This window comes from Hydra viridissima, unplaced genomic scaffold, assembly GCF_058129835.1.
Source record: "Hydra viridissima isolate aposymbiotic clone 2 unplaced genomic scaffold, HvirCarnegie_v1 scaffold_10, whole genome shotgun sequence".
NCBI lineage: Eukaryota > Metazoa > Cnidaria > Hydrozoa > Anthoathecata > Hydridae > Hydra > Hydra viridissima.
In genome coordinates this window covers 7,933,914-7,945,998 of record NW_028324309.1, presented here as the reverse complement: position 1 = coordinate 7,945,998, position 12,085 = coordinate 7,933,914, and the positions used below count along the sequence as shown (strand labels likewise).

The window sequence follows — 12,085 nt, the reverse complement described above, 5'->3', positions numbered from 1 at the left end:
AGCAAAATGTTAAAAAGAGCACAAGTCAATATACTTTTAATCAAAATATCTTCATAAAAAATAAATGAAATATACATTGCAAATCTTCTGTTTATATTTCTTTTACTGTAATCTGAGATACTTACTATATTTCTAATAGAGTTTCTGTCAGCCATATCTTCTAGAGAAAGAAATGCGCTGCTTACCAAAATCAACACCAGCATTGCATTATCAAAATACTTTGAAGTAACAATTTGAAAAATAAAAACACGAACCCTAAAATAGTTCAAATATCATGCTATGAAAATATATTAGATTAAAAAATTTTTAACTGTGAAAAAAAACAACTTACATATGCTGCCAAATTATAATAATAAATCTCAATTAAATTGACTATATATATATATATAAATATATATATATATATATAAATATATATATATATAATATATATATATATATATATATATATATATATATATATATATATATATATATATATATATATATATATATGTATATATATATGTATATGTATATGTATATGTATATGTATATGTATATGCAGAGCCGGCTCGTGAAAAATATTATATGTGTGCGAGAATAAATTAGGCGCCTTTTAGAATTAAATTCCAAGCGAGCTCGCAAGCTTTAGCTTGCTGGCAAAAAATGTCACTTTTTTCAAATCATAAAACAATGTATACTACAAACAAAATAACTTTCTTAAGAATTTTATTAATTTTAAACATATTTTTAGTTAAAAAACGGAACACGTCTAACTTTAGATTTTGCAAAATTTAATCTTAAAGTATCAATATCCACAGATTCAGCAATTTTGTTTTCAATGGAAATTATTGATAAACCATTTAAACGTTCCTGGCCCATTGTTGATCGTAAAAAGTTTTTTATTAATTTTAATTTGGAAAAACTACGTTCCCCTGTACTCACTGTTACCGGTAGTGTTAATGATATTCGTAAGGAAATACAAATATTAGGAAACAGTTCTTCAAGCTGACTACCATATATCTATTTAAGCACAGATTCTGGTGATTTTTTCCCATCTAATTTCCGTGATAAAAAATTAAGTTCCAGAAACAAATCCTCTGAATACACATCTTTTGAATCACCATGAGCCAATAATTTTTCCAGTAATCTGCATTTATAAATTAAGTCTTCTTCTCCTATTTTATCAATATCTTTGATAATATACAAAAACTCGAACGGTTCTATCGTACTTGAAAAGCTTTCAAATCGTTCATTTATCGATTCTTTAGCTATTTTAAAGAGAATATCAAAAAACTGCTTTTTGAATTTTTGGTTTGGTTGTATATCACCATCTTCTTCAAAAGGTTCATCATCAAAAATCTTTTTCTTTTTCTTGCTCTTTCACGTAAAATAGAACTGAATTCGTCAGTCAAGTTTGCATCATTAGCTAGAATTTTGGCTTTTGAAATATATTTTGTAAGAATCTTCAGTGTGTTTAGTAACAAAAAAATCGATAGTTTTCTTTAATGCATTTGCAGCAGTCTTCACATCTACAGTTTGACATTGTAATAGTTTGCTAGTACAACTAATTTCAGTTAATACATTGTGCCAAACCACAACACCACATATGAATTCAAAACTGTCTAATTTTGATGCAAGTGATTCAGCTGTTAATCTAGTAATAGAATCTTTTTTCAACTTCTTTAAATGCACAATAAATTTAATCCCAATTTTAGAGCACGAACAGCATTCACATGACTTTCCCATCTGGTAGTACTTATTGACTTTACTGTTAATTTACAACATTTTGAATCAAAACTTTGCCAACGCTTTGTAGTCGCAGAGAAAAAATTATACAAAGCTTGAATTTGTGAAAAAAACCTCATAATTTCTAAACATCCTGGGACTGCATCCACAACAACCAAGTTCAAGGAGTGACAGACACAAGGAATATAAAAGGCTCGTGAATTTTTATCTTTTATACGCTTCTGTACACCAATTTTTTTACCTTTCATATTGGATCCATTATCATATCTTTGCCCACGATTATCCATGACAGATAGATTATTTGATTCCAAGGAATACTTACGCATAATAAAGTCTAACAGATTTAATCCTTTTGCTTGGGTTTTTTATTTATTTTTCATTTGGTTTAATGCAAGTTCTTTAAAATTTTATGCCTTTATAATACCTTCTTACTTTTATAATAAAACAAAACAATCATTTTTTTAAATTTAATTTATTTGAACTTTAAAAAATATGCAAAAAACAACTCATTATGCAATGCATCATAATCTGAAACCGCACTATCTTCATCAAAATAGGCTGTTGTAATTGCATGCAATTTTACTAGCTAGATCCTACTATTACAAACAAAAATTAATTATTCACAAAAAATAACCAAAACAAAAAATGTGTAAAAATAATTACATAAATAATAGACTAACAAAGAGATTTGTACATTTTTTATAAAAACATTCAAGAAAATGTTTTTTAAATCTGGAAAATAAGGTGAAGAAATGTCATTCACAACTGACAATAGAAACTTAAGGCGGGGACCGATTTCAGTAAAGCATCATTGTCGGCCATCTTGTCCAGAAGTAAACGTAAAATGTAAACTTTCGTCTGATTGGTTAGCAGCAGAAAACATTGAAAAAAAAAACTGATTGGGATTGGACAAGGGGCATAACTCAGCTTTTACAAAAATGGACTTTGTACCTTTGTTTTTTTTAGTTATAGATCTAGAAAGATCTATATATTTTGTTTCTAAGCAAAATTTTAATTTTGCGCCTTTTTAATGCTGCGCCTGTGTGTTTCGCACACTTCGCACACGCTATGAGCCGGCTCTGTGTATATGTATATGTATATGTATATGTTTATGTATATGTATATGTATATATTCTTATTCCATTTTCTGAAATAAAATTTATTACAAAGTTTTGGAAAGATTAAACATCATTTAGGGGGTCCACAACCCATTTTAAATTTTACATTATTTCTGAAATATGATTTACTTATAAGATTTCTATCATTATGGGAAAATTCTAAATTCTAAAACAATCAAATAAGTACTGTATGCATGTTAAAATTTGGCACTTTTCTGAGACAAAACTTTGAAGCTAAAAGATACTGAGTTGATAAAAGATAAAGAGAAAAACTTTTATTTCATCAAATAAACATAGTAATAAGGTTTAGTTTATATCAACTACGTTCAGCTGTAATCACTGCTTCAATCCAAGATCGGAACTTTAAGCAGGTATTCTTGATGTATTCATCTATTAGAACAGTCAAGGCCTGAGATACTGAGCTGATGTCAGTATTAAAGCTTTGTTGCTTACAAGTTTGTGCTTGAACTTTAGATACTGATGTTCTAAGAATTAAGGTCAGGATTAAGTCTAGGTGGCCAGATATTCTTAGGTCAGAATTTCAGGTGATCGGCAAGCCACTGCTGGGTAAAATTGTCCGTTTGTGACATGTAGCTCCATCTTGCATGAAAACATAATTTACAGCTCTAGGATAATTGGCTTGAACCCAAGGAAGGATGCGAGGCTTCAGAACTCTTTCAATTTAGTTTTAGGCACCTATTTTCAGCCTGGAAGGTAGAAATACTGATGGTCTATTCTTACCATCAGAACCAACCAATCCAAAAATCATGATCTATGAGTGATGCTTTGCCTGAGGTGCAAACCTGACCTTGTCTAGGATATCTGAGACCTTCAAGGATGTGATAAATCATGATAAGAATTTGAGACTGGATTCACTGTGAAATACTTTTTATCCAAGGAGAAGATAGTTGGTGTTTTCTTCTTAAGGATAAATTTGATCTTCTTACATTTTTCAAGTCTGAAGGCCTTTAGTTTTTCAGGGAGCATAAATCTTTTTATCCTAGCTAAAGATTTTTCCCCAGCTTACTTCACAGCCTTTATGAGAGAAAAAATCACTTACCCCAAGATCTCAGACCATGCTCTTTTTTTTCTTAACTGGGTTGGTCTAGATCCTCCTCTTTTTCTTGATTTGTATTAAATCCCAGAAACTAACATTACTACATAAAGAACTCTGACAACTTCCATAGTTTTTTTTATTTGCCATTCTTTCAGCAAAATTATTTTAAGGGTTTATTTACATTTTTATATCTATGAAATTATTGAAATCTTTTGGCAAAAAGATTTTTTCAGAAAATTGCTAGGTATAATCACAAAATCTCTACAAAGTTGAGTGCCAACTTTTAACATCCGTATGGTATATTGCATACATAATCTATCATCTTGGGTAGATTTTAGAGTTCTAAATAAATCAAAAAAATATACTTTCTACAATCAAACTGCTTTAAATGTTTTTTACTTCTTAAGTTTATATGAGAAAAAGCATGAAAATTTCTGCATAACAAATCAAATACACATTCACTTTAAAACTGTTTAATAATTCTCCTTCTCTTTTTTGCAGATTTAATTGTTGCTTTCTATCTTGTTCAGCTACTTGAAGCACATTCTGAAAATGTTTTCTAGCAGATGACAAGAAATCTGAACTTAGTTTTACTCCTTAGACTCTCCTAATTAGCTTAGAATCCCAATACAAAATTGTAAGTTTTGATCCACTGTTCTCTAATATTGATTGCAATTTCATGTCCAACTTGTTATCTTGATTTATCAAAGGTTGTATACAAATATATCAGGCAACCAAAAAAGTTCAGGCGGTTTATCCTAATTGCCTATTTCTAAGAAATGTATTAAGAAAACTGGTTGTGGTGGGGGGATGATTTTGCATATAAATTAAAGCTTGTTTTAAGGAGAATCAATCTGTGTGTTTCATAAGTTTTATTTGTGCGTTTTAAATTTAAAAGTCTTAAGTGGAGTATGGCTGTGTCAGATGCGATAATTCGCGCCTGTTTACTTTATGAGTTCAAACTTGGAACCAAAGCTGCAGAAGCTTGTTGTAAGATATGCACTGCTTTTGTGGAAGGTACCATAGCAGAACGAACGGGTCAAAAGTGGTTTAAAAAATTTTCTTCTGGAAATGAAAACCTTGAAGATGAACCAAGATCTGGAAGACCATCCATCGTAAACAACCAGGATATCAAGCTGGCAATCGAGCAGGACTCCAGTCAAACATGTCAGGACCTTGCCTTAAGATTTAATGTGAGTGATGAAACTATTCGTTTACATTTGCACCAACTTGGAAAACGTTGGAAGTTGAGCAAATGGGTACCTTAAGAGTTGAGTGAAACAAACAAGCTACAGCACTTAACCATTTGTTCTTCATTGCTTTCCCGCCACAACTTAGTGTCATTTTTTGACCGGATGTTGACATGCGACGAAAAATGGATTATGTACTGCAACAAAAAACGAACATATCATTGGCTAGCCAGTAACGATCCAGTACCGATGACTCCTAAACCAAGCATTCACCAACAAAAGGTTTTACTGTGTGTATGGTGGACTACAGCAGGTATCGTTCACTATGAGTTGCTACCAAGTGGACAAACCGTTACTGCTGAGATATACTCAGCCCAATTGGACAGAGTTTTGGTTGCTCTTCACCAAAAACAAGCAGCTTTGGCAAGCAGAAAAGGTGTTGTATTCCACCAGGACAACGCCAGACCGCACACCACAAAAATCATGCAGGAAACTCTAGCAAAAATCATGCAGGAACCTCACCCTCCGTATTCACCAGACCTTGCGCCAAGTGACTATCACCTGTTTTTGGCCCTGGATAAACATATGAGGAATCGACAGTTTTGAAATAGAGAAGATCTCGAAAATGAGTTAATTTAAGACTTTTATAAAAATGGAATATACCAGCTTGTTTCACTATGGGAGAAAGTTATTCTTGCTGAAGGCACTGTGCACTCCTGAGACCGCCAGGGTAAATTTTGGTTTACTCTAAATTTTTTTGTTTATTTACTATTAATGGGTTAAACAAAGTATTTTGAAATAATTTTTAAAATCTAAACTAACTTTTAAACATAGAAATTTTAGATTTAATTAATTAAAATGTCTAAAATAAATTGCGTCATTTTATGATTGGGTCATCTATTCTATTTGGTACAAAATGTTGCAATACCGATGAAAATAATTATTATTACAGTTAAAAGGGATCATACAAAACTTATATTTTTTTGTCAAAATGGCCAACGAAAAATGTCCAATTTGTGCATGTTGCTTTATTTCCTTTGGAAAAGGATCACATAAACTTATTAAAGTAACTCCCGCATTACAACTTTACATTCAAAATTTGATTTGGAGAGAATATGATGTAGAAAAAGAGTGTTGTCCAAAAAACATTTGTAATTCTTGCAAAACAAATTTATATGCATTGAACAGGGGTGAAACATCAAAATTAAATGATTGGATTGAGAAAATATCTCAAATAAACAGACAAAAGCTCAGAAGATCATCTGATATTAGTGAAATATCTGAACAGATCATAACAAATAATCAAGATATCGTTGATAAAATTGTTAAAAAGATATGTCCTTCTTGCTTTTCTACAATAGGTATGATTTCTTTAAACAAATTAAAAATATTGTATAACTTATATATTTTAGTTAATAAACTATTTCTTCAATTATTAAAAAAAAAAAATTTTAATTTAGCATAGAGTCTATGCTAGTCAATGCATAGTCTATGATCATAGACTTATTAAATATTAGTGTATTATTTTTATATGTTTTACAAATATAATAATATCAGAGTTTTTTCTACTTTAAATTTCTATTTAGGCAAAAGAATTTCTCACTTTTGCTGTAAAAGTGAAGCTGTAAAAAACTTAATTATGTTGGCTGAAGGTCTTGGAAATGTATCAGGTGAACAAGTTGCTTCTGGGATTCTCAAAATAAAAATGAAAAGAGAAAATGTTAAATCTGGAAACAATCTTCTTGTTGTTGTTGACACACCTGATAATAAATGCAGCAGAGCATCCGTTAAAAAGTTATCTAGAGAAACTATAATGGAAATCTCTAATACTCTAAAACCTGAGTAAAAGAAAGACTAACCTACTTTGTAAACATATGCGACAAAATTTAGGGAAGAAAATGTTAGAACCTAATATATCAACTCAGATAGAGGAGCTGCATAATGTATTTTCAGATTTTTACAATGTCAAAACTGAATCATTCATTTCAGGGGATGAAGAGATAAGTCTGAGTTTGGTATTTGTTAAAGATACTTCTGATTTAATTCTTCATATGATTAATGAAAGAAGTTTGAATCCTTATAGCACTATTGCTAGGGTTTCCATTGATGGTGGACAGGGTTTTCTTAAATGCGTTATAAATGTTTTTGACCCACTATGTAAACATACAACTTCAGAAAGTCTTGATGATTGTGGTGTAAAAAGATCATTGGTTTTGGCTTTAGTTGAAGATGTTTCAGAGCATAATTGTAATCTTAGCAAACTATTGAAACCACTAGCTCTGAGTGATGTAAAATATTCAATAGCATTTGATCTAAAATGTGGTCTTTATTTGGTTTAAGCAGTCACAGCGGCAAGTATGCATGTCTCTGGTGTGAAGGTGAAAGTGCTCTTGAGAGCGGAAAAAAAAGAACCTTAGGTTCAATTGATACCAACTACAACAAGTTCATTGAAGATGGATGTAAAAAGAATCACATGATGGAATTTAAAAACTGTATTTCTCCTAGAGTTGTGTATCTTGATGAACCTCTAGAAACTTTAGTAGAACATCTCATTCCTCCACCAGAGTTACACATTCTTATTGGTATTACTTCTATGTTTGTAAAAATATTAATTACATTGTGGCCTGATTTTGATTCGTGGCTTAAGTCGAATTATATAATCTTTAGAGGTTACCACGGAACTGGTTTGGATGGTAATAATTCACAGAGACTTTTAGATAAATTAGAGAATTTAGAAGTTGACCTTTTAAGTGCAGCCTCTATATTACCAAATATGATATTTCTCCAACCTGTAGTTAACTGTCTTAGAAAGTTTTCAATTATTAAAACAAAAGGTTTTAGCATGTTTATTGGAGAATCTATTGCTGAATCAGTTTTAGATTTTAAAAAAGCTTTCGAAAATCTGCAGCTTCATCTTCTGGAAAAGTTTAAATACCAATTAAATATTAGCTGGAAAGTTCATATTTTAGTATGTCATCTTGTTCCTTTTCTTCAGCATAGCCAGTTTGGGCTTGGTGTATATGCTGAGCAGGCAGGAGAAAGTGCTCACCACTATCACTATCAAGTATGGAAGCGATACAAGCGTCGTTTGCAACACAATGATTATGCAAAACAGTTTAAGAAAAGTGTGATTGAGTTTGGTATAAACAGTTTCAAGTAGTCCTTTTCTCTCAATTTTTAAATTTTTTAATTATTGTGAACTTTGAAATGATTGAATTATTTTATAAGGAATTTCAATATTTCATGTTAAACTGCTACATTTATTGCCTTGATGTTATATTGTTAATCTAGAATTTATCTTAATTTTATCATAAAAGATCTCATTTTTTCATTTTAAAGTTGTATTTTTTGTAACAAAAATTGTTTTAGAAGTGTAATACCCCTATAAATTTCGAAAAAAATCCCCGCCCTCCTCATAAAACCCCCTCCCCCTCCATATGTTATTTTAGGTAAAAACTATTTTTGCAAAAAAAATGTTTAAAAGTTAGTTTAGATTTTAAAAATTATTTTAAAATACTTACCTAAACCTAATATTAATAATTAAACAAAAAAAATTAGAGTAAACCAAAATTTACCCTGACGGTCTCAGGAGAGCACAGTGAAGGAGACTATTTTTCAGAATAAACTTTATTAAAACGGTTTTTATGTGTATTTATTTATGCATCTGCAAAACCGCACAAACTTTTTTGGTTGCCTTATAAATAGAAATAATGGTTCAGTCAAGACTTGCTTCTAATATCAAGGCTTTTGTATAAATAGCCTGCTGTGCAGGTGTCATCTTAAAATGTGTTTCAAATTCAACAAGTTGAGGGTTTCATATAACATCATGAGATATGAATGCTGGCATTTTAGTATGGGAAGATTTAAAAAAATGACCTCTACAGCTTCAACTGACTTACACTTTTACAGCTTCAACTGACACACTTTGTCTGGTGAACAAGTGAGGCACTTACACTAAAAGTTGTATTTTAAGTTTTCATTTTCTCTTGACAAGTCTTCTTAATCACCTTGCTGTCAGCAATTTACATTTTCAGTTAACACTTTATTTTGTGAACTAAAATGTTGCTAAAGAGCCAGACTTCCTCAAAGGTAGAAAACTCAGATCTTCTGGATTTTTAATCAGTTGTTTTACATTATTGGAGTAAACAGAAAATATCTGGACTAATAGGTCTTTCAGCTTATTGATCTTATTAACAGATGCTGGCTGCTGATTTTTTACATTTTCATCAAGAAGCTTAATAATCTTTTTATAAGCCTTTTAATCAGTAACCAAATAATGTTGATGACCTTCTTCTATTTAGTATTGCTTTCTTAGCAGATGAACTAGGATTGGCATCCAGAACTTCCACTTTAAAAGGAGTAGCAGAAGTCAAACCTATTTTCTCATCAGTGATCCATTCCATCATCCATTTAATTCTGTACAAGTAAAAAGACTTAATCCAATATTATGCTTCTAATGACCTTAACAACTGTTATAGTTAAAACTTTGTACAGTACATCTATTACAATTTTATTTTATTCTTTTAAAACTTTTGTTTAGATAAGATTTTTAATTAGATAACTAAAAATATGTAAAATAAGCTAAAGAATGCAACTTCTGTTTGGTGACATCTAGTGAATGAGCAACTAAAATACTAGATACCAGTTGTGGCAATTTAATTTACCTAATCAAATTTAATTATATAAAAATTAATTAACATGAGATTAGTTTGAAATGGACAATAGTTTATTAAATAAATGTAGTACATTAGGTCTTTAAGCTCAAAATTTCAAAATTTTTTCACTACCTCCAGACAAAGCCTGAACCTCTTGCAGGTGTTCTTGACGTACTCAATAGAGAGGTTATCTCATGACTTCCTAATGGATTGGCAAAGATCGTTCAGGTTAGGAAGTTTTTTGTAACAAACCCCAACCTGAACATGAGCCTATATGCTGAAGTTGAGAGGATTCAATTCTAGTAAGCTATGGGACCATAATTCTTTATCCCAGAAGTTGATAATCTCTTGTAGCCAGTTTTGGTCTGAGTTTGCTGTATGGCAGGGGGCCCTATCTTGCATCAGAATATAACTTTGGTTGTCGCTAAAAGTGGCTTGAACCCAAGAAAGGACATAAGAACAAAGCAACTTGTCTAAATACTCCTTAGCCCTCATTTTGAAACCAGAAAGCAGAAATACTGGTGCCATCTTGAGGCCATTGGAAGTAACTGAGCCAAACATCATTACCTGGTTAGAGTGTTTTGTCTGATGTCTCATGGATTTGATGCTATCTGGGACTTCCTCAACTTTTATCTTCTCCAACACATTCATCTCCTTGGTCATCATATTCATGACCTTAAGAGGGTTTTTCTTGATTCTATCTTTGACCTTGGCTACAAAAAACTTTGTTAGCAACAGGACACTTACAATTAGTCCTTGGCTTTCTTTTGATATACCCTCACTAACCAGACAATTTTTGATGTTGCAAACTATCTATCTGAACACATTAAGAGTCTTGACAGTCTCTGAAGAGTCCAAACATGACAACTTGACAGTCTCTAAAGAGTCCAAACCTGACAACTTGACAGTCTCTAAAGAGTCCAAACCTGACGGACTCTGAAAATTCCAAACCTGACAACTCATGAATTTCTTCTTGTATTTTTTCACAAGCATTTTTTACAAAAAAATAACATTAAATTCTATAAATATTGGTTGTGAATACCACAGGTAAAAAATTCAGAAAGATTGAACTATGTTAAAACAACCTAAATTGAAATTAATTTCATGGGTAAAATAGCAAGCTGCAAGCAGTAGTAGAGATAATTGGTAATGAATTATGACACCAATGACAATAAATTAAAATATAGGAGAAATTTTTAATTTATTGCATTTGAAGAATAAAATCTACAGAAACAGAAGAAAATCAGAGAAAAATGTCAAAAATTATAATTTTGAGGACCCCCTAAACTAACTCATAACTTTACAAAAATATAAAAATATATTTAGATTATATAATGGTTACATTTATCATGTTTAAGGATATTTAAGTGCCTTGTTCATCCCATACTTTTAAAAAAATGCAACACAAATTTTTCTCTAACAACATTTTTCCAGCTTTCATTTCTTTCTAAAAATTTTTTTTTTAAATTTAAAAAATATTTTTTGAAACTCTGATTTTATATAGTGTTGTTCTAAATTTAAAAATTTAGTTGAAAAAACTTTTTTCTTATTTTTCAGATTTACATTTAAACCTTTCATTTTTCATGCTAAGATAACACAACATTTCTCTCCATTTTGAAACTTGAAAATAAAATTTCAATTTGGCTCTTTTTAACATTCTTCATTCATTTTTAAGAATATTAAAAACAGTCTAATATAAAAAAAATAATAATAAAAACAAAAGTAATTAACAAACTTACCGGTTTCCAGGAAAACAAATAAACATTGAGTTGATTTGAAGAACTTCAGGATTATAATTTAATGAACCAGTCATTCGACCAGGAAATTTCAGATTTTTCATAAAACCTTGATTCGGTAAAGCTGTTCCACCTTTTAAAAGAAATAATTAGGAAAGAGAAAGAGCTTTCACCAAATAATTTCAAAACTTGAAATTATTTGGTGAAAGACTAAGCATTAAATCTTATAACATACTTTGTAAACTTTTATGATTTATTTAATAAAAAGAAAAGAAAAGAAAAGAAAATCTTTATTTTTGACATAAACTTTAACTTGTGGCTTCTTACAAAATTTAAAAAATATTTATTTGAAGTAAAATTAAAATTAAGTTTAGAAGTGTTATTTTTAACTAATACTCAGTTTCTTTTATTATCTATTATAATGTTTCCAACAAAGACAGTGTCTTATTCAAAATTATTTGCCACCTATTTGTTTTTTAAATCATATTCCACAATACTGCTTGCTATAATAAAATAAGTGTACAATTTTATTTGTATATATGCAATTTTATATGGTTTTTGTGACACCTTAGATGGATAATTACTAATCATGCATACA

General features: G+C 30.3%; 1 protein-coding gene and 1 pseudogene across 5 annotated transcripts in view; one reads left to right on the top strand and one right to left on the bottom strand.

Annotated features, from left to right (window-relative positions):
• The window catches only part of LOC145181354 (voltage-dependent calcium channel type A subunit alpha-1-like), a 59,525-nt gene that overhangs the window by 27,638 nt on the left and 19,802 nt on the right, over positions 1-12,085 (bottom strand). For all 4 annotated transcript variants that reach the window (XR_016456632.1, XR_016456631.1, XM_090101203.1 and 1 more), the window contains exons 19-20: positions 11,491-11,620; positions 126-255 (exon numbers count right to left, since the gene is read on the bottom strand). Coding sequence is in view for 2 of the 4 variants with exons in the window: in XM_090101203.1 (XP_089957329.1) it covers positions 126-255; positions 11,491-11,620 (260 nt within the window). In the remaining 2 variants the exon portion in view is untranslated. The remainder of the gene's footprint in view (positions 1-125; positions 256-11,490; positions 11,621-12,085) is intronic.
• On the top strand, positions 6,021-8,256 carry LOC145187002 (uncharacterized; annotated as a pseudogene). The gene is made up of 2 exons (XR_016456279.1): positions 6,021-6,457; positions 6,683-8,256. The product of XR_016456279.1 is annotated as an uncharacterized LOC145187002 (transcript).